The 23,667-nt window shown below is 33.9% G+C and overlaps 1 protein-coding gene across 2 annotated transcripts in view; it reads left to right on the plus strand.

The window, feature by feature from the left end:
• Mmp2 (Matrix metalloproteinase 2) overlaps positions 1 to 23,667 on the plus strand; it is a 167,648-nt gene that overhangs the window by 114,412 nt on the left and 29,569 nt on the right. For both annotated transcript variants that reach the window (XM_083047112.1, XM_083047110.1), the window contains exons 5-6: positions 16,376 to 16,522; positions 17,036 to 17,178. In XM_083047112.1, the coding sequence (XP_082903238.1) occupies positions 16,376 to 16,522; positions 17,036 to 17,178 (290 nt within the window). The remainder of the gene's footprint in view (positions 1 to 16,375; positions 16,523 to 17,035; positions 17,179 to 23,667) is intronic.

The following is a 23,667-nucleotide window of genomic DNA, read 5'->3' on the forward strand; positions in this document are numbered from 1 at the left end:
TCCGACACATTGCTGCCAGTCGATAGATATTCCACGGATTTTTCCCAGAGTTTGATACGCGAATTTTTCCCGGAAATAGCGAATTAAGTGTGTTCGGGCTCTTGAAGAACATAACGCTGTCGATATCGAGAGAAAAATCTCGCTAGAAGCAAATTTATCATTCAGAAAAATTTAACTTTGTTTTTACGAAAATAATATAAAAGTGAATAATTTGAATAATTCTTATAACTCGTTGATATATCTTCTTAGGAAATAATAATTAAAGGACAATTGAATAAATTTAAAAGAGATGGATATATTCCACATTTGAGAGACAATTTTCAAGATCATTTTCCTCGAAATAAATTCATACATAAGATAATGAAAATTGTTGTAACAACATGTAGAAATGTGTTATTTCGTAATTAGAGACAAGGCTGTTCGCAAATTGATTATTAAGCCAGTTTCTACATTGTGCAAACGTAACGACCGACTCGGCAATTATGTGAATTTTAATAACGTCCAACAAACACGAGGCTAGAACAAAGATTTTCCATTGCGCTCGTATCGTAATTATTGACTTGTATTCGTTTGTTACATCTCCGTTTACGAACGCGACATAATGATTTATTATAAGGCTATAATAATTGGCGACAATTTGCATCGTGCACTTTGACTCAGATGGAATGAACAATAAGCCATGCACTATAATCTATTATAATGCACCAATTGTGTGTGTGTGTGTGTGTGTGTTAGAAAGTTAGCAATAGAATTTTTTTTATTTAACAAATTCATCGAGTTTATTGCCGTTCGGAAGAACATTACTGACGGTCTAATTACGAAGTTATGTTCGACATCGAAAGTTTGTGTGAAAGGTCTCAGTCGAAAGTGCATTAATCTCGAGAACTATAAACAACATGATTCGAAGTTTAAATTAACTTGGAGAGTACACTTTTGTAAAGTTCCACTTTATTTAATTTATTTCGAATTTACTTACGTATAAGTGACATTATGATATTATTGCTGAACTTCTAATGTTAAGTTGTTGAGCAATATTGCGATACCACATTAAGCTTTGTATTGTGTTTCTTCATGTCAAAAATTCTGACGAGAAAAATATAATGAAACATTATCATTATTATTAAGTTTTCAGAGAAAAAAAAATTTTATTAATTAGAATATAATTTTTCTCTATATACAAATATATACATATATGTCAAATATAAATATAAATTCTAATTATTCGTTCTTAGACTTATATTATAATAAAAATAATAATATAATTTTAAAACTTTATATAACTCACATCGAAGAGAATTTTCTTTTAGCCGCTTTTTTACAATTCTATTACATATATGCTTGTTGCGTTTTAAGCGCAAAGAAACAACAATATGAGAGAGTCGGAAAGAAAAGAATCACACGCACACGCACGCGGAACGAAAACGTGACGACATTTTCCTGATTTTCCTCTCTCTTGCTCTTTTTTATTCTACAACCGTTATGCGTGGTCACACTGGCAATTAGATCGCACCGCTAACTTTTAATATCTGCCGCTAATAGCCCTTTCAGCGGGGCGCGTAATCCGATTTTGCGTTTTTACGTTCACGCGTACGGTGACCCGGGCACGGGTTAATTGCACTAATTGGACATACGGTTATGTTTAGGATCGCATAGAGGAAACGTGCACGTGTCTAATTTTCTTTTTTTTTTTACCTTCCTCCCCCTTTCTCCTCTCCTGCCTTCGCTTTTTGTTCTGCATCGCGTTGACTCGATTAAAAGTCTCTTTGTCGAGACGCGTCAACTAAAATGGACTATCTAAAACGAGAGAGAGAGAGCGAGAGAAAACGTATGCATGCGACAAAATTAACTCAGCGCAGCATCATATTAACTTGTCTTGCTCCAGGAGCGTTAAAATCCGACGAAGAACGCTGCAATTTTAAATGGCAACGCCAAGATGAAAAAACTTAGATTCGTACATCCAGAGAGATTTGGACCATCAATTTACTATCGTGCGATTGTAATCGCGCAGCGATCAGTCGATCTTTTTTGGGGGAGAGATAATTCCGGAATTATCTTGTCGAAATTTTATCTTGATACATACTATCTTTTTTGCGCGAAGATTTATATCGATGATTCATTTATTTGTATTCACGACAAGTTCGAGAAAAATTTATACGGCTATCTATCTTTGTACTTAATGATTTGACAACAAATGTGTTGGATATCTCTTTATTTATTAATTTTTTTATTAAAGAATGTGTCTACTTTTTCTTGATATTGGATTATATTTATTTGTGGAAAGTTTATACTTTTATGTTATAATATATTATAATATTAGATCGATTATTTGTTTTTTAGAGCAATAACTTTGAATTTATTTTGTTCGATACATTATCGATTTCAATAAATAAACGCACAAAGATAAGTGTGTTTGTAAAAATATAATATTAATTATATTAATTAGATATCGAAGGTGGAACAAAAAGATGAATAACTTTGTTGCGGCATTGGAAAGTTAAACGTAAATTGATCGGAATTAAAAAACGAACACATCTAATTTCAAAATACTACTATACTATATTTTTAGCAGCTAAATACCGTGAGGTGTTGTAATTCCGGATAGTTACGGCATTTTGCGCCAGCTTTCACTGGAGGGTTCGCGAAACGACAGGTACATATAACAGGAATTTACATAATCCCATCCCCTCGCGTTATATAACATATCGTCAGGTGGGAAAAATTTCCGTTGAACTTATCCGAACAATTTCGTGATCTTCCGACAAGGAAAAAGCGTGGAAAATTCGAGGAGGATATATGTATTTGAGTTACGCATATACTTCTGACGTACTATATATTTATTTTACATTTTATTCTTAAATTTTTGTTTTTGTATAAAAATTCTATTTTTCTCGGAATTGCAATTTTGAGATCATAAAATCGCATTTCACTATAAATCTGTCAAAAATGACAAGATGTTGACACATATCCATAAATTTAAAAAAAACTTGTAAAAACTTCTTGAATATACATATTTTTGTGATAGGAAAGCAACGAAAATATAATTTTGATATGTGTATATTTTTGACATTTTATTGGAGACTTAATATACATATACATATATATATTTTTTGCTTACACGCAATTAAAAGTTTCGAGAAAAGATTTCAAATAATCGACTTGACAAAATGGACTGCAAATGTAAAAATAAACACCTCTCGAAAAACTGAGTTGCATTAAAAAAGAAAATCACACAAAAATACACAAAAAAATGTGTTCTTTATACATCATTTTAGTATCTCATAAACATGATCGCACGATCTCTATGGCTTTTCACAAGTATTGACGGTTTTATCGTGTAAAATCGCTTTCGAGGGAAACGCAATTTTCCGATAATATGGCATTTATCTTTTTTTTGTATCTCGAAAAATTTCGAAAACTTTTTTATTTTTACGAGACGCAAAGACGATCGATACACGACGTATTCGTTCTTGGCTCTGTCTCTCGTCAACAATTTATCTATTTAGAGACACATTGTTTGTTCTCGCAAAGCAAAAAACGTGAAAGTAAAACGAAACAATGCGCGCGTGCGCGAATTTTCTTGAGCCCCCGTTGGGCTCGTTTATTTCCCCATGCGAGAGAAAAGAATTCCAGACATCGCGGAATACGTGTGACGAAATTCGCGAGGAGAAAATTTTCCCTCTATTTGCCAAGAGGGATATGCGCAGCTGAAAAATAAAGATACTTTTTCTTTAAACACATTTCTATATGTATATACGATTATATGTCGATTATATTAATTTGATGTTTAGAAAACAATTAATATCATATTAATATATTTTGTAGATTAGTTATAGTAATTTATATTTAAAATAAATATAAATATTTATGATGTAAAAGGAACGAGAAAAGGAGATATGTACAGTATAATATTGTTATTAAAATGTAACAATTTATATGCATTACATTAGTTTAATTTGTTGTAATTCAGTATTACTTATAATTATATGCTATTGCACTATTGTGCAGTATCGATTTAAGTGAATTTTACAGCTCCCATTTATAAGGTTTATCTCACCGTTACTTTTCTCTACGTGTTTCCTTCCTTTTTCTCTTTCCTTGGAGATCAATTTTCTCGAAAATAAGTCTTTCGCGTCCACGATTGCCATGTCCTTGAAAGAAAATCCAAACTTTTCGCAGGAATATTTTATTACCTTATTCGCGAACTCCGGAGTCTCATCTCTTTCAACTTATTCCGTATATCTGGGCTATTTTTTTCTCCCTTTTCGCGTCCTCTTTTCGTTTTATTTTCGTCGTTTTTTTTTCCTCACTTGACCTAAGATCTGCCATCTTTTACCACCCGCGAGTAGTGCGATGGAACCGCATCGAAATTCTTTCAAAAGCGAGTTTTACAGAAACACGAAAATTCCTTGCTTTGAATGAAACGCCGGTATTTCTACATCCGGCATTCCGCGCTTTTTCGGAATTTTCCTTTCTCTTTCAGCTGTGTGTGTATACAATTTGTACATCTCTATATTTAGATTACATTTTTTTAAAGAACTTTAAAGGAAATCTTCTTTTCTCTATTCATAACCGAAATTTAATTTAACAGTTTAATTTTATTTTCAACGCGCATCTAAAAAAGTAACTAGGCTACCTCTTACCGTCGATATTTTTCATCGGGCTCTCGTTATCAGAAATTCTCGTTTAAGCGATGCCGACTAATCGCGAAAGTTCGGTGTCTTCCTTTCGGTTATGAAGAAACTTTGATCGTCAAGTCGTCGACAGAAATGGCGAGAGAAGAGATTTCTTAATTTCATGCTCTTGTGAGTAATTTATGAAGTTGGCTGTTTGGAATTAACTCCCGTTTAATCGTCGAACCGAAAGCCACTCGTAAAAAAGACTTAATAAAATTTATCCGATTTAAATATCTTGTGGATGCTGAATAAGAGATTATTCGATCATATCTTTGACGTTTGTACATATCGCACAGTTTAGCTTTCTCTCTTTTTCTCAACAATTTCTCGTTAAAGAAGAAGTTAAAACATAAACGTGTTACTTGTGACTAATGTTACTTTAATAAAATAAAATTAAATCTAGTTTTAATCTCAATAAAATTTAAGTAGATATATTTTTATATATAGTTATTTTTGCAAATGGTTCTGTGATTTTTTATCGAGAGAAATTATACTTTATTTTATCTTTACACAAATTAACAATAGAGATATTTAGGAAGCATCTTTTCCTGTAGATTATTTTCTATACGAAAATACAACGAGCTGTTACGGTCTGCTCTTTTCGATTACGAGCGTTATTTCTGGTCCAGAGAGCGACAATAAAATCCGTACGAAAGATCCGGACGAAAGATGGTAAGGCGGCTGAGAATCACGTGTTACGAACATATCCGAATTTTCCGTAGAAATCCGCGGATTAATTTAAGGAGGTCGCAAAAACGTCACCAACAACATCGATACGTCGATGGAAAAATGGGACAATTTATTTACCATAGAAAGCAAAGATGGTTGCTGATGCCAAGTGATTTTGTTTTCGATCGCGGGCTTGGCGCCAGAAATTTTCCCAGAGAAATGCGATTCGTTATACACACTTTTATTACTTTTGTGTAGATTTATTCACACGTAAAAGATAGAAGTCTCTATATATAAATAAGTAACTTTTATCTGAAACTTCAGTAGATTATTCCTTTATAATTCAAAAACTGAATTTCTTTCTCTCATGAAATTTTAATTGAAAACTACTAAAAAATTAAAATTTAAATCAGGATTCTCTCTCATTTAATTTGAGATAACTTTAAAAATTAAGCACACCTCTCATTTGTTTACAATATATCTTGATAATTGATATTTTAATCATCTTTTTAAATTTCCTAAAGATAACCTGGAACCAGAAACAAATTTTCTCTTGAAAAAAATCGAGAAAAATCTATGTTTTACCTCGAAATTCATGAAAGATTATCCCTCCGCGAAGTTTCGCAAATATTCGCAAATACAGTTTTGTGCAACGAGACAAGATCGATTGCACGCTCTCTTTCCCGTGCTGATTAAACGTTCATCCCGTTCGTTCCGTGGGACGACAAAGGCTCAACGTTAACCACGATGCACGACACGAGACACGCGGTGCCTGCAAACTGCCTGCAAAATAAAGGATGGATTTTCGTTCGTCCAGAGCGAACCGATCCGAATACGCGCAACGAACGATCGACCGATCGATACGATTTGATTTCGACGGATTTCGCGTTTTTGTACGACGACCTGCTTTGTTCTGTCGGGATCGCCGTTAATTGACCCTCCATTGAGCAATTATTCTCAAACAAATAGTTCAATCACTCAAATAGTTACTACAAGCCGCTTTTCATTATATTCTGTTAAAAATTTTATTTTGTGAATTTGAGAATAAATCAATTATTTTATATAAACTATACTATATATTATTGGTTTATATAAATAAATATTGAATTTAACATAAAATATATTATTAATATCGCAAATAACTTTATTATAGATTATTGATTAAAAAATGAGTCGTTAATTATTGATTAAAAAATAAGTTTTGTTAAAGCAAATTAAATTAGAAATTTTAGAAAATCAATTACCTAATTACGAATTAGAAATTAAACTGTGTTATTAATTTAAAATAAATTTATTATTAGTTTGCGGATAAATTATTAATTTGAAAGTTAGACATATTTAGTTTGTTCAAAATATTAATCTAGTTATGAATCGGAGCAATCGTTTCTCCGGTGACAAGATGAATTGTTGTACGCGATGACGCGCAAAAACTATATTTATCGTCGGAGAGTGCAGTAAAGGCTCGATGCACTATTTCACTAATATGCGGCTGTAATCGTATCGTCAATACGGAAGATCGATTTCGCGGTTGATCGTAAAAGCTCAGGTAAATCCCTGCGGTTTAGACATAAACGACGGTTTAAAATCCTCACGGAGATTACGCAGCCCGAACATTCTGCGAATGAACGACGAACGTATGAACGAATATAACTGGCCGCTCTCGTTTTGCACTCGCGCATACTAATTAATCCGGGCACGTGGTCGCAGAAACGATTCATATGGTCGCGATTATTATCCGCACAAACGCGGTCGCGGTATTACATCGAGCAGTCCTCCTAATATTGTCTCGCCATAATTGGATCGACTCTCGTTGAATCGAGAGAACAGCTGTATACGGATATATATGGATGGAGGAAATTCCGCAGAAAATATGGAGAGCTCGGGTAAAACTATCTCCCAAAAAATTCGTATACCTTTCTTTTATAATTCTTTTATCTTCCTAAAGAATGATATATTTAAAAAAGGAGATCAAGGATTTTTACGCCGCGAAAAAATTGTATTACAACGTCGCCGATTTTTTTCATCTTCCGCAAAATAGTGACACACCTGCAACGTCAGCAATTTTATTAAACAACGAGATACCAAAAAATCACGACGAGACTGAAATTTTCAACAAAGCCTTTTAAGCTCGTTATCCACGACGCGTTCGCTATAGAAAAGCGTGTCAATAAGCGCTGACAATGACACATACACACATACACACCCGGATCATGAACGAGATTATCGATGGCGTAATCGGGGGGCTAGTTTTAGATGAAAGAGACACGTCTCTCTCTCTCTCTCTCTCTTTTCTCATCTCTTCGTGACTGTTCGAGGACACGCTGAATAGAATCGCTGTCAAAGGTCCTCCAAGTCGCGGCCTCCACGTGGCAACTGCCTTTATCTTCCGTGATCCCTCTGTCTCTCTTTACTCTCTCCTCTCCCTTATTTATCCTCCTACCGATCGGCGATTCGCTCGATTTATGAACTCCTCCGAACCGTCAATCGCGTCTCGATATTGGCGAGACACTTGACCATCCTGAACTGTCGTCCGCAAATCCCGTCCCGCGAGAAAGAGCTTTCGATAGACCGCGATCACGAGTACCCATGGAAATAGGAGTCGCATGGTACCGAGTGTCATCAGCATCACGACAGGATCGAGTGTCGGTCGTGTCGATCGTTTAACAATAGGTGTATTAATTCGATAACGCGGTGTCAAGTGTCGTAATCGCGCCGCGAATTTGTCCCGTTATATTCCTCGATATCCTTTCTCGAGAGCCTGATTCCAGCGATTCTCGATAGAGCGATATATTCTCTCGTCAATTGCGCGAAATTTCCCTCGAAAATTTGTAAAAATCTCGATGACGACGAGACTCGGGTATCTATCTCTTTCGGAATCTCTCACGGAGAGCCGGGAAAAAGTTCTTCAGACAACGAACGACTCTCTCTCTCTCTCTCGAACGACTTTCTACCGCGTGTTTTCGAAGTAAACGAATTAATTTTTCTCCACGCGAAATGTCCGTTATCGGACGTCGAGTGCTGTCATCGCCAATCTCTACGCGTTGTCATCTGTTCCGGATGATCCGCGGGACGTTTCGCGGTGGCAATTGCCACCGAATATCGGACAGCGAACAGAGAGGAAGGGAGTGTATATAACGCGAGCTTTGGAAATCGGACGATGGTGCTTCACAAGCTGTCGCGCGCACGAGCGACAACTTAAACAATATCATTCGACATTCCCGGAAGAGGCCGGTGAATGAGAGCCGGATATTTCGCGTCATGAAACATTTTTCGCCGACGATTTGTGTGCGCGAATAATGGAAAAATAAAAAATACAGAACGCGAGCGACAAAACAAAAACAGGAAAATGGAAATTATATTGACGGGCGATGCTAAATATTTTCGGAGAATACAAATTTATAGTTTGCTCGTGCGGTAATTGTAATATCATATAAATATGTAAAAGATATATATTTGATGATGGAATATAAATATATATTGTGTGAATTCTAAATTTTTCGGAAAAAGATTTGTATTTTTCACATCGATTCGAATTATTTTTACGGGATTAAATTTGTTTATCAAGTTTGTCCTCAATTTTTGTATTTCACCTTTATTATGCTGTTTGTTATCAGCCATTTGACGTTTAACACTTTGTCCGAAATACAGGGTCGATGCCACAATTTTCGTAATTTTCTACCGTAAATATCAGCTGCGAGATACACAACGATGTCATTTTATCCTGACACAATTATCGAATAACGCGCGTTACAGTTCGCCATTTTATTGAAAATTAATGTGGATGTTGCGGTGCGCTAATTAGCGGTGCATTGATGTGAATACGTTATTCGCGATTGATCGAACTTGCCTGCCTGAAAAGCCACGAAATCGAGAGTGCTCCTAAAAGCGACCTGGCGGCGATTCTAATTATCCATGTTTTTGCGCCATCGTTTCCTCTCTATCCCTTGCTTGCCTTTCTTTTCAAATTTGCAATTCATTAACATACATTTTCGGCTATGTGTGTTTCGTATCTGCTGTTTTTTTTTCTCTTTTCCCGTATCGTCAGCGTTTAATAGCATCGCGAAAAAGAGAAGATTTCGCATTCGCTTACGAGAGAGAAACATAGCAATGCTAATTTCACTCGATGTAACAGTTGCTTCTCTTAACAATAGCTTTTGTGTTATATTTCTCGCTTGATTCTATCTTGTCAAGTGCAAACAGAGTACTTTATATTACTACGTTTATAACTACCTTTTTTATTATGAAAGAAATATCTTGTTAATTGTTCTATATATAATTGGTCTCTTCTAAACACATTTTGTGTGTTACTTCTTTTTGAAAATATTTATACAATAAAATTTTTTTATACACATATTTTAGAGAGAATAATAATAATATATATTAATATATATATTATAATATTGTATATTAATCTATTAGAAGAATTAAAAATTTTAATTCGGATAATTAATAGATATTTTTAAATTATATGATATGCACAAGTTCTTTTTTTCGTATGAGAGTAATTGTAAGAGAATCTTTAATTTCTCATTAAATAAAGGATAAATTAATACGATCCGTGAAAAAATGAGCGGCCATATCTTCGTTAATTAACTCGTTAATTAATTAACTCGCCGGATTCTTCGGCTTTCGACGAAAGAAGAAAAGTTATTTCGAATTTTTCTCTCGCTTTTTTCTCGTTCATTCGCGTCTATGCATAATTTGAATGTATACTGGGCGAATGTAAAAGCATCGCGAAGCCGGTGAAATAGAGTTGGAAAATTAATATCCTCGGATGATCTATTGTTCCATTTTCCGGTTTATTCGTTTCATCGCGACTTCTTATTGTCGCGCGAGTAAATTCAACTCTTTCAGTTTCCCGGTTCGCGATTTAATTTGCCTGGTGAAGATTATTCCATAATTTCGATTATTTTGCTTGATGAAGATATGTTTTGTGACTAAAAATAATTTTTTAATGATTGAATTTCTTGACGAACTTGTATCTTATAGTGAAAAGAGGAAAAGAAAATGAGAAGCGTCTTTTATGGGTACATTTTATGTCGAGAAAAAAATAACATTTGCGTGTCTATAATTTAAAAAAAAAATAGTTTTGCCTGTTTTATTAGTTTTGTTTTATTAATTTGCTTTAAAAATTCTCACATTTTTATCCATCTTTCTTTTTCCTCTGCATCTGGTATAAAAGATTTATCGAGGACAAAGAACACATGCGAGATTTTGAGAAAAATCTACTTTACAAGGCATGCCTGCGTGCTGCGGACTGTATCTTTCTTTAGGAATAAATCATATTAAAATTACGATCGTTTATTGGCGATGTAAGGGTTCCCTGCCGCTCGTCGGCGAAATTTACGGAGTTACGAATAAAGGAAATTGCGAACGCAGCTGCGGGACGGTTATGAGCGGACTGGGCCACATCTTCGCTCGAAAATTCGTGCTAGAAAATATCCATTTTTACATTATGGGACTCGTCCGGAGGATTGTATTTTGACATTTTCCAGTAACCTTAAAAGAAAAGTATGTACAGGGAGAGTGCAAACAATAGTTCTCTAAGAAAATTTCTCGAAATATTTTTGACATCTCACACACACACACGCATATAAAAAGAGGAAAAAAGAGAGAATTTACTTCTACTAATGTCATAAATTTCATCGCGGAGAATTAAATTTTATATATTTTTACACATATAGTCATTACTAAATATAATTAAATGACGCGTGTGTGTAATCATGCATTACTTATTATATATTATATATTATTATGCATTAATTCACACATAAATATTATAGTAAAATAAAATTTGTTTGTCACGACGAAAAAGATTCTTGTTGGCCGATTAAATTTTTTCATTTTCTCTGGATATTAGAAATTTTCCTTTTTGGAGTTTTCAAAACTACACTTAATTTTTTTTGCTTAAAATTATTTAATTTACGTGCAATAAAAACGAGGACAAAGAGCGCGATTTTATCATTAGAGTTTAGGAAAAGGGTAGCGCATGTATGAACACAGCGATTTGTTGTAAAGTTCATTCATCAAAGTTTCCGAGGCAAACGTTCATGGGGGAGAAGAGAGGGAGGCGAGCTTGTACACGGGGTTGTTATACAACCGAAGTTCACTAAATTTGTACTGCTTCCGGTAGCTTATTGTCGCCGCAAAATTTACATCGTTCTCTCGCATCTACCGCGGTATCTTCATTATCCAGTCGCTAGCTAAATCGCTTCGTGGCTTTATTTTCAAACCCTCGAAAGGCTTTCTTGCCGAAATATTGAAAATTCACAGAGCGAAATTACAAAGTGCATCGAGATTAACGAAAAGGCATACGAGAGTAATGATATTCCAATGAAAAATATGGATCGTTATTTCGTACTGTTTTATGTGTCATAGCCCTGACAAAATGTATATATTTAAAAATATTTTAACGTTTTTTATTTAAGGTCCTCTCATTTAAAAATTTTGTCCTTTTTAGGTAGTTTATTATATTTTTCTGTCAAAACTAATAAAACACTTTATATATTAGAAATTTATTTTAATATAATAAGTGTCGAAAAGGACAATGAAATTTCGTTGCAAATGCATTTATGTTAATTAGCGTATCATCACGACTTCATTTAATCATCGGATCTGGAATTTTGCCCGGAATTTGATCGCAATTATTTACGCCGATAAAACATACATATATTTGATCAATTTTTCAGTATAATCCCCACGGGACACGTGTCATCGTTTAGTACGATAATTCAGTAATTCGAAATATCGCATTGTTCTCTCCCCTGCTCTTATAAACCATTAATAAAGCAAACGCGTTTGGAAATATTTACGAGTACCTATACTGTACCGCTGCGTTGCTGGCTACGTTTTCAATGCAAACGACATTTATCGCGAAACCGTTTCACGCTTCTCGATGTTCATTACCGATTGGCTGCGGAATGAATACGAGACAATGTTTGAGATGTGATATTAATGACGTGTACGCGGATATGGTTACTCGCGAGATTAAACGCGTCCGATATATGTATAACTCCCGAGGTAAATCCTTTCATAAAGGCAAATTGTCGATGAATCAATAAATAAGTTGTTAACTGTAGGATGAAACGCGATAACTTGCATCAAGGCTTAATTGCGATGTCGAGAATGGCCCTTAAAAAGATGGAAATCGAAAGACTGAGGAGAAAGAATTCGTAACGTCAATTATGGTATTATTACGAGAAAGACGATTTTTACTTGAGATTGTATAAAATATGTCTTATGTCTTCATTCTTCTATTTTTTATATTCTTATTTTTTTTAATATTATTTCTAAATTTGAATATTTCTTCATTATTTTAATTTTTCTTATTATATCTTGGTGGGTGTTTTATTGTGTATACTTCTAGGAAAATTTTTCTAGAACATTATAAAAATTTCGTCCGTTTATAATGGTTGACGTCGAGACAGATGTCATCGATGTCGATTCGACTGCGCGTCCATTTAAGGTTTTATATCGACGTCTAAACGAACTTAAATTAACGCGGACAGTATGAGAAAATTCACTTGGCACTCTGGCAAAGCATGCTCGTTTCAAACCGAGGGAGCATTTTATCTTAGTCGAGCTGTAACTATCAATTTACCTATTTGTCTGGACGCCTATTCATCCATTAATCTCCGTCGGATGTCTAACGGGCGTTAAATTGCCTGTGTATTGCGCGCACTTGATTCCTTTTTCTTCATTTATAGGTCAAATATGAGACGTCCTAAATAGCAAAAAGATTTTATTTTCCATTTTTAATATATTATTGCTTCGATATAACTTTTTTTAATAAACACGATGAGCTACATATGTCATAAAGTGTACTGCATAAAATTGCATTGGTTACTTGACATGCAAAGAAAAGATTTGATATGAAAATATGAAAATCCTACTTCCATGTAGAGCACGTACATATACTAGGAAAAAGGATATTTTTCAAATATTGTATATTTTTTGCGTGTTTACACAAACACGCATTATATTTGTTTTAGATTTATTTATTTAAATTTTTACTTTAAATATTATAAATTTAAATCTTTATTTATTTTGCTTTACTTTTTTAGAAAAATATGCATCACACATTTTTCCGCTTCTTTTTGATCGTCAATTATCTCTGTTTTACTTTGGTCACGTTTCTTCGCAACTCTATCACGAGCTTCTATTATTCTTCTATATTACAAAGACGTGTTACGCCAGACTATGAAAAGATAGTGCAGCGTGTGTCGCTTGTTGAGGAAGAAGAAGAGTTTCGCTCGAGAACGATGCGGAACGGAACGCGATCAATAGCGAATTTATATCGGGAAATAATATCCTTACGTTATGGAACTGCGTGCAACCATCCTGTGTATCGCGTTTGCGTGTCGCAAACTCGCAATGTATCTATTATTGCGTATATATATGTATATATATATATATATATATATATACACATATACAGATATATTTACCGATCATTTTTTGATCGCGCGCATGAAAGTCATTCCGATAATTTTGCCATTTCAAGCATTCTTGCGATTTGTTGGGCGCACGCGAAAATAAAAATTTTCATTTCAAAGTTTTGAACGTCGGAAATTCCACAAGCTCGGAATCGAGAACAATGCGATGTAACTTTTCGAAACGTATTCCCCTCTATATATGTATGTAGGAATTTAAAGTTAAATTTTAAAGCGCATTCAAAATGTGCGCATACATACCTACATACGAGGAAAGGGATTGAATTTTTTTTAATTGTCTTATATATATTTCCGGAAATCTCTGAGTTCGAAATTTCTGAATTCGCGAATTAAACTTTGAACTAATCTGCACACTCGCAGATTGTTCGACGAGAGTTTTGCTACGCGTATTCTCGCCAGTCGAGAGGAAATTGCACGAGTACCCTGACCGGTGAAATCGGAAACTCCGTCGAGAGGGAAATACGTCCAAGTGTATCGATCAGTGTCGGATCGATTTGCCTAATTAAGCGATACGTTGATCATTTTAGTAAAACAGGCAACGATGACGAGAGACGAGCGATGATGCGTCGTGGCGATACGCAGTCATCATCGTTGATATTACTGGACCCCGTTTCCCATTTCCGATATTACCGTTGGACGGCCGTTAATAATGCAAATCGTCGTGGCAGGCTTTCTGTCGACGTAAATCGCGCGTATTGACGCGACTCGAATCGCTTCATCAAAAGTCGGATGGGAGTTAATGCGCGGTCGTTTCATTTGATATTGACATACACGGCTGGCATTTGTATAATAAATGCGATCGGAATTAAACGAATGACGAAGGTTATACGATTAAAATAAATAGGAAAAAATCATACTTTGTAATTTATTTTATAGTAAAATAACGTTTTTAATTAAATTTATATCGAAGTGAAACGCTTGTGTAAATGAAAATGTGGATATGCAGAAATAACATTATGTACATGTCAAAAATAATTTAATAGAATATGAATTGTTGAATTGTAATCGAATGAATTAATAAGTTCGAAAAATTGAAATCTAGATAGATAGAGGATATTTAAAATGATATTATTGACGTATGAAATTTTTCTTATAAAATTATATAAATAATGCATCATATAAAAAATCTTTGTTTTCTTAAAAGTATAAAGAGAGAAATACTCGATACGAAAATTAAATTATGTCGAAGAATATAACGCAGAGAAGTCTACATTGCAGAATTCTCTTTGCCCGAGTTTCCAAAGTCTTGGAGTAATTAAAAAGGCAATGAAAGAAATTGCATACTAATTATGCAAGTCGCGTTCGGGGAGGAACTTTGACGATTATAAAAATAAAGCCGATGTCGCACTCGTCGCGCGAAACAATTAATTCTTTTGTTATTTCAAAAGTTCAAATTCTTTCAACATGGGTTTCATCAGAAGGTTTCATCAGAAGCCGACAGTCTTAGAAAACGGTGATACTTTTAATTAATTTAGTTGCCGCGTCAGCAGGTTCGCGTGATACTCGCGAATACACGAATGCTAGTGTTATTTGGACACGCATCTGGAGCGCTTACCTGAAAATAAGAAAAAGAGGAGATAATCCCCGCTTCTCGAGTTGCAAAACTTTTCGTATCTTCCGTACTTTGCCGAACTCGGCGAAATATTCGCGTCTCCCGCGAGAAACTTACGGCCTCGTGTAAATAGTAAGTTTGCTGAGAACGAGACAGTGGTTTCTTGTGCGCGAAGCGTAATTGCGGAGTTTCGCGAAAGGGCGACTTAAATTGGGAAAATTGCGGCGATGAATAAACGAGGATAAAAGATTTTGCCTTTAAGCGGGATTTAATTATATCTTTGAAATTTATGTTCGCGTAATATGATTTATTTACTGCAGGCTACTTTAGAAATGCTTTAGAAATTACATATATATATATATATATATATATATATATATATATATATATATGAACATTTCGTTATTTATATCTAACCGAGTAAAACTAAATTTTGCTGCACCGAAATTACATTTGAAATTGAAATTAATCATGATATAGAGAACTCATATCTTCTCTAATGGAGAATAATTTATAAATTGAAGATAAATTTTATTTAAATGTAAGATAAAAAAATCTGCAAGAAAAAATATATCAAATTAATAAAAAATACGATGGAAACCATACATATAATTTCACTTTTATATAAATTATCATGTAAAAATTAAAATACGCACACAGCATAAATATAATCGTATATGAATTAAAACACAAGTTGCTACACCACATTGTAATATAAATTCAAATTTATTTGAATATAATTTGAAATGGCGCACCATTACAATCGAAGTTCAATGTTGACAATCCTAAAATATTGCGAGCATGACGCATTTCCTTTACGTAACGATCGTATGTAGGTAATTAATAATTGGCAAATACTTGAGCGAAACGGACGAAATCGATCAGCTGAGTTTGCTCAGCGTTTATCGGAAATCTTGGTGAACGCTGAGCAAATGTTCCCTGTTTATGTCACCATTACGTCCTTCTAGTACTGCCGATTAATTGATTAATCAATATTTCTCACGTGAGAACATTTTTTTTTGTTGCAGTCTGAGATCCGCACAACCTAGCGGTCTGGACACAGGCGGGGTCCGACGGGAATTGAGAAATGCTCTCTACCTCTGGGAGAGAAATTCGAAACTCACCTTCCAGGAGATTAACAGCGACCATGCCGACATCCTGGTCTACTTTCATCGGTAAGTTTAATATCAATTAAAGTTTGTAATTAATTTAATTACATATTTTTTTATTTGATTTATGCGATGAATCGTTTTATATGGTAAACAATGTTTACATTATAAGAATAATAAATTTCACGATAAATACACTTTACTTAGTAAATAGAAAATTAAAGATAATTTTAAAAATCAATGAATTTGATCAAATAAATTGATTGTAATGAGAATCGAGAGATTTTGAAAATTCGAGCTTTTATATTGGAGCAATTTGGAGAAATTTGGAGCAATTTTATCAGCTATTATAGTTTACGTTCAGCGTTACAGTCAACGTTAGCGAAATTATTTCCACTATATTGCGCGACACGATATCCTGTATACGATATAATAATAATAACATTGTGACGTAATTCCACGCGAAAATTCCGTGACATAATTCCACAGTAGCCGTATATAGATATAGAATGCAAACTCACGGCGGCCAATAATTTTGTTCGGTAAAACGCCACGTAATATTCCCTGCGCATTATTCAGGGGTTATCACGGAGATGGATATCCGTTCGATGGCAGAGGTCAGATCCTGGCGCACGCGTTCTTCCCGGGCAAGGATCGCGGCGGGGACGCTCACTTCGACGAGGAGGAGATATGGTTGCTGGAGAACGATAGCAACGACGAAGGTGAGTGGATCAGGAATTTTCCTATTCCGGTCGAGGAACAATTCGAGCGGGTTTAAGTTCGCGTCCCAATATTCTGCTCTCTGATCTCTCTCTCTATATCTCTCGAATGAATAACTGGGCTCTGAACTCGGTTGAAGTAGCAAAGTAGAGTTGAGCTGATGAGAGGGGAATTGCGCGAAAGCTACTTATTTCTGTTTGCGATGGATACTATTCACGCTCGAATTGTTTTTGTCCGAACTGCTCGAACGTATCGATGCTCCAGGCGAAATCGGTCGAAATGCGATTCGGTCAACTGTACGAAATGTATCCGCTTCTCTTCCGATATATCCCACGCGATATACTTTCACGCAACGATCGAGTTAACCGCATTTTGGCGTCGTGCCAAATCGACCACCACTCGCTACAAGACGCACGGTCACGTCGTCGGGAAGAAAGGTTTCCCGAGGATGTCTCGGGAAAGCGGTCCTTCGAGATTCTATCAAAGCCGCCGTTATATCGTTACGATCGATATAAAATGCTGGATATGGTACATAAAGGTATACGCATGAGCGACGTATGAGGATATTCGCAATACTTTGCGATACGTTTGCGAGTCTCCCCTATCGATTCCTCTCTTTGTCGCGTCATTTTCTTTCTTTTAACGCAACAAGAATCGCTTTATTTTTCTCAAATTTTCACACGCGTATATTTATTGATATTAATTATTAATCAGACATTTTGCATCAAAAAATATATATTTGAATTAAATGTATAATTATTTTTAATTTCCATTCGTCTTTTTTTTTACCCAAAATTAATGGTAATATTTTCATTTTTTAATGATTTTTTTTTATCATTATATCATTATATCTTTTTTAGTTGAATATGTCAGTTATTTAATAAATAACTGAAATTCAATAATTAGCGAGGGTTCTTGACGAGAACTGACAAGAAAGAGCGGGCGCGACAGACAACCTGTTGGAATGATTAACGGTGTTTCCTTAATGGGTTGGCTTGCGTCTAATTAGTGCACGATCGAGACGATGCGACGACGTCGCTCGCGAAGAGGTGGACAGGAGAAAGCGAATCCAACCGCTTCGTCTTTCATACTTGCCTCGAGATTGTTTAATTGTGTGATTTGCGTCGCGAATCGTCGAGTGATTACGATGACAATTAGTTAACCGGCGCGCAAGACACCCGACTGTTTGTGCCCATTAACGCGCTACAATTCCTAAATTGTATTTCGCGTGATAGATCTCGCTGTGCGTCTTTTCTTACGCGACACTCGGAATTTCTCTTTTAGAATTGAAATACGACGTCTCTTTAATAATTATATAATATTTAATGAATATTATATTACGTGAGAAAGATATCTGTGTTTGTGTGTTTGTTTTACAGGCTAATAAAATACATATATATCTATACTATTATAAAAAATTATATTTTTTTTTTGTAAATTATAAATTGAAGTACTTCTCAGTTTCTATCATGATTGTTATCTTTTTTACAAATAATATTTCGTAAGAAATTTACATTAAAGAGATACTAGCTAATTAAAGAGATATTAGCACATATATATAATTGCAAAGTCGAAATTAATAAACGTTTAGCTAATATCTCTGTATAATACATTAATAGGTAAACATTTATTAATTTCAACTTTGCAATTTTTTCCGCATTTTGTAGGTAAAAATTATGTATATCGGATTAACAGATATTATCGTGACGTCTCTTTTTAAACTCGAATTATAGTTATTTTGTAATAAAATGGAACTCTTGTTCTCTATGGCAAGTATTTAATTATTGTTCTCTCATTCCGCCGAGTAGGTTTTATTTCATTGATTCATTACTTGAGGAAGAGTAATTAGCAAAGAATAATTAGGAGCGATTTGTATACGCGGTTAAGAATTTATCGCGAGTATCCCGAGGAAGACGGCGTCAAATATTTTAGTCAATATGTTCGTTCTCGTGCAACTCGAGCACAGCTTAACAAAGTCCGCCGTATCATTTTTACCGCATTACTGCAATGCCGTTGCAATATTCTGCATAATACGTTTCTGTACTTTCTTGGCGCGCTATATCGCGTCATATTCTACCTACCTGCAACCGGAAGTTTCAAGCAACGGCGAATGAACATCACGAAATACAATCCGCGGTACCAGCTTTTTCCTCAGGAAAAACTAATTTGCTCGAGCAAAATCGCTTCGCGAAAATAAAATTGCTACACCGCGAAAATCTACAGAGAATGAGAAAATGTGGTGAAAAGTTAAAAAGAAAATCTCTTCGAATCCTATAATTCATAATAATGTAATCCTTTTTTTAATATGAAATTTTTATAGAACTTATATTTTTATTTATTGCTTATATATAAATATATAGAAATAATATTGAAATATGTATATATTAAATAATTAAAATTTATTTTTTTTCTTTGAGTCAGTTTTTTAGAACAAAATCTTAGAAGAATGTAAAAAAAATTAGCAAAACGATTCTCATTATGATTCTCACAGAAAAATCACTCTCTGCGGAACTTCGGAAAGTAAAAATAAAGATTAAATAATCGGAAAGTAAAAATAAAGAAAAAAAGTAAATTAAAATATTGCGCAATCACATACACATACATGTATATATATATATATATATATATACACTTTTATTATTTGTTCAAAAAAATATTTAACTGTGCAAATTCGAAACTTTATTTAAACGAAAATCTTTTTTGCCAAGAAAAAAAAAATTACTCGACTGTACATTTCAAAACTTTCGCCATAACTTACGCATTAGACGCTTAAAGTTTAATCGTTACTATTTACTCTTGTGAGTACGGCAAGTTGCAATTTTTTTTCTCTGCGAAACTTTAACTTTATAATCGAGGCTCTTAATAAAAACATTGCTTATCACCAACAGCAGCGTGCTCTCGTAAATCCCTCTTTAAATGTCTTGTTAAACGCAGTTCCGTGTACTTGGCAAAGCCGCCGGCTAATTTTCGCTCTTCTCCCTAAGGGAGACGGAATAATTTAATTGCTGCCACGTTTGAGCTATTAATTAGCCGTATTAATTAATTGGATCGTTCCGATATCGGAAGTCGGATTTACTTCGGCGCGATTATATCTATGGAAGGGATAATAATAATAATACACAGTTGAAAAATTTGTGTTAAATTTAACAAATATCACATGTCCCAAACGATCCACAGAAATTTTTGTGTTAATTTAACATAATACGGATATGTTAAATGATGACACGAATACTGTGTTAATATTTTAACATAAAATAAATGCAAACTTTAAGTAAACTTAAAATAAATTTTGTGTTAAATTAACATAGTTTTAATGTAAAAATTAACTAAAAAAATTGTTAATTTTAAATTTTATCATCCCCACTTATATTATAAAGCAAAATTAACATTTTTTTTCTGTAAATTTTAACAGATAAATCTTGTCACTAATAATAAGGAACATATTTATTGTATAAAATTAAACATAAATACACATTGTGTTATTTTTAGACCTTTTTTCAGTTATTTTAATAATTTAACATTTGAGTTCAATTAACACAACAGCAATATGTTAATTTAACACATGAATGTGTTAAATATTTAACACAAAAATTTTAACGGGGACCGTTTTTGACAAGAAAACACAAATTTTCCAACTGTGTAATAATAATAATTATTATTATTTTGATTCTCTTTCGAGCAAAGTATTCGGATTTCGTACGATGTCGTTAATATTGCAGCGCCAAGAACGTTCACAGTTTCCGTTAGCATAGTTATAACCATCGTACGTTACTGCGCGACATCGCCACAGGACTCTCTCGCCTTCATTAACAGAGCCGTTGCATGCGTATTCAAATTGCTAATTTCGGCACTCCGTGTTGACATCGGGACGACGCGGTGTTCAGATTTGTCGGCTTAAATTCTTTTTGTTCGATTGTGACAAGAACGAATGTCAAAGAATATATTTTCCTTTCTGATTTTAATTACTACAACATATATAAGTAAAGTAATATTAGAAATAAAATTTAAATTATTAAATCTCTCTTTTAATTAATTTTGATTTGTGTTAAAAGGATTTTAATTTTAGTTACAAAATTATTTAAAGGTAAAGAATGTCAAATAATTAATAGTATTAAATTGGTTAGAAAAAAAGAATTCAAATTTTATATAACATAATATTATTATATATATTGTGTATAAAATAAAAAAATAATATTATCTCTAAGTTGGTCGTAGAATGAAGCTGAAAAGAGCAGTGAAGGTTTTGAAAAGTCCTGTACATAAGTTCTCTGTAAACATGGAGTTTGATTTAGACAAGATAGTTATCAAAGTTGATTTTCTTGATGATTAAAATCTACGTTTCGTTTACCCTGCTCTCTCCCTCATTTTTTTTCGCAATTTGTCTTCAGAAGACTCGAGATTTATAAATTCAAAAAATTCCTTGAAATTGCTCTCTCTAACTTGAAATAAAAAGAAAAATAAATAAATAAAAAATAAAAAGAGAGAGAGAGAGAGAAAAAAATATATTAATATCGTATTCAATTTTTATTAAAGGAATGTAATCGAATATCGCGCGGGATCGGAACATAATTGGTACAATATTCCCTTTGATTGCTATTAGTGACTTTCATAGAACAAACTGAAACCTCCCACGAGGCGTCAGTTGCACACAATGTAATTCGCAGATCCAACTGTATTCCAGTTTCTCGTTATTTGCAAAGATAGTGCAACGATGGAATCTGCGGAGACGTCAGCTACGCGACATTAGCAATTCATAACTGACATAACTACTGGTTGAACGCTGCTTGCAAATCGGTTACATTTGTTCTCTGTCCGAGATGTGTATCGTCCTCTCTCGTTGTAACCGGGTTAATTTAAAGTGAAGGCCGCCTCGCCGTTAATGGCAAGTTTGCCTAACGAGAATTATTAAACATTCGCGTGTAGGGCGATACTACCTGCGACAGTCATTTAGGCTAATAGCTTTCGAGTGACCACATGTCAGTTGAGTTTGCAATTAGCTTGGCAAACCGCAAATAAGTAATACTCGTGAAAACAATTATTTTAAATATTCCAAATGTTTGTGCAAAAGATAGAAATTTGTAAAAAGAATCTGTCTTTAGGTAAATAACATTTTTTTATGAATAAAAAACTTATTAAAAAAAAAATAAGTGTGTATATATATAAAAATATATGAAATACATAAAAATATAGATATTGCTCTTTTTTATCAGGCTCTTATTATTCACACAATTGCTCATGGCTCAACTTTAACATTATATGGTGTAAAGTATTGAATAATTTCTTGCACACGTGTTGAAAGTTTGCATGACCTAAGAATCTCACCGTCTCGTCTTTAGTCACGTCTCCTGTGTATTTAACTCGCGAGAGATGAATATAGTAACCTAAGAAGAGAAAGAGAAGATCTTTGCGAAATATAGCGAAAGTTTCCTCGTGGTATACCGTACATTCGTCGCCTGATAATATTTTGATACTCAAGTGCAAAATTCATTCTTGACGCGAGTCAAGAGAAACCCGGATGGGCGATAAACCATTACTTATAAAAAACCTATAAAGTTTATATTGCGTTATATGAAGGAAATAATATTGATTTATAGAAAATGTCTCGAAAATACGGTAGTTTTTAAGAAATACGTATATACAAGTACTCAATTCATCCATGGAAAAATTAAAAAAAGAGATTATATCTTGTAAACTTTTATTGTTTTTATCTACTTTACAATGAAGTGCAGATTTGCATATCTGAATTTTATTAAATCTCGAACTTTTATTGAATTAAATAGATTCTTTATTGACATAGAAATTATATCTATTTATAAATATTTTATCATTTTTTAGATAAATCTGTATAGCTAGAAAAAAATTGGATATGGTGGTTATGTATTATAAAATATATATATTCTTTATTCGATGATTGAATATAAATTTACGCGGACGAGGATTTTTCGTGAAATTTCGGCATCGAGGAATTTTCCTGGCGATACAAGCAACGACTCGCGATACTATCAATTTTTCCGGCAACGGCAATCCTCGTATCGACGATCGCTTTACAATCGTAACCCATATCTGAAAACGTACTTCCTCGGACGCGGATTGGAATTGAATGGAAAGCGAAATGAAACGAAGACGGAGATTCCGCAGCGGTGGCGGCAATTCCCGATGCAATTGCCCGGAAAATTCGGCACGCCGACAAGTTTTCGATACGCGCTTTTCTCTCCCGTGAGACAGTATCCTTCAAAGCAATCGAAAAATAAAATATTAAGATCAAAATCTATTTTTAAGCATGTAAAGAGATATTATATACATATCCAAGGTTTTAAAAATGTTTTTTTTTTTTAATGTAGAACGCGAGACTAAGAAATATATTTCTTATGCATACAACACATATAATTGCGCGATAAATGTTGCTAATTTGCATAATTTTCTAAAGAAGATGTTTTCCTAAACTTGTCTCTTAAAAAATAAACAGCATATTTTTGCATGTATAAACTATA

Source organism: Prenolepis imparis, unplaced genomic scaffold (genome assembly GCF_030444845.1).
Source record: "Prenolepis imparis isolate NDT839.2.m4 unplaced genomic scaffold, iyPreImpa1.0 SCAF_9, whole genome shotgun sequence".
NCBI lineage: Eukaryota > Metazoa > Arthropoda > Insecta > Hymenoptera > Formicidae > Prenolepis > Prenolepis imparis.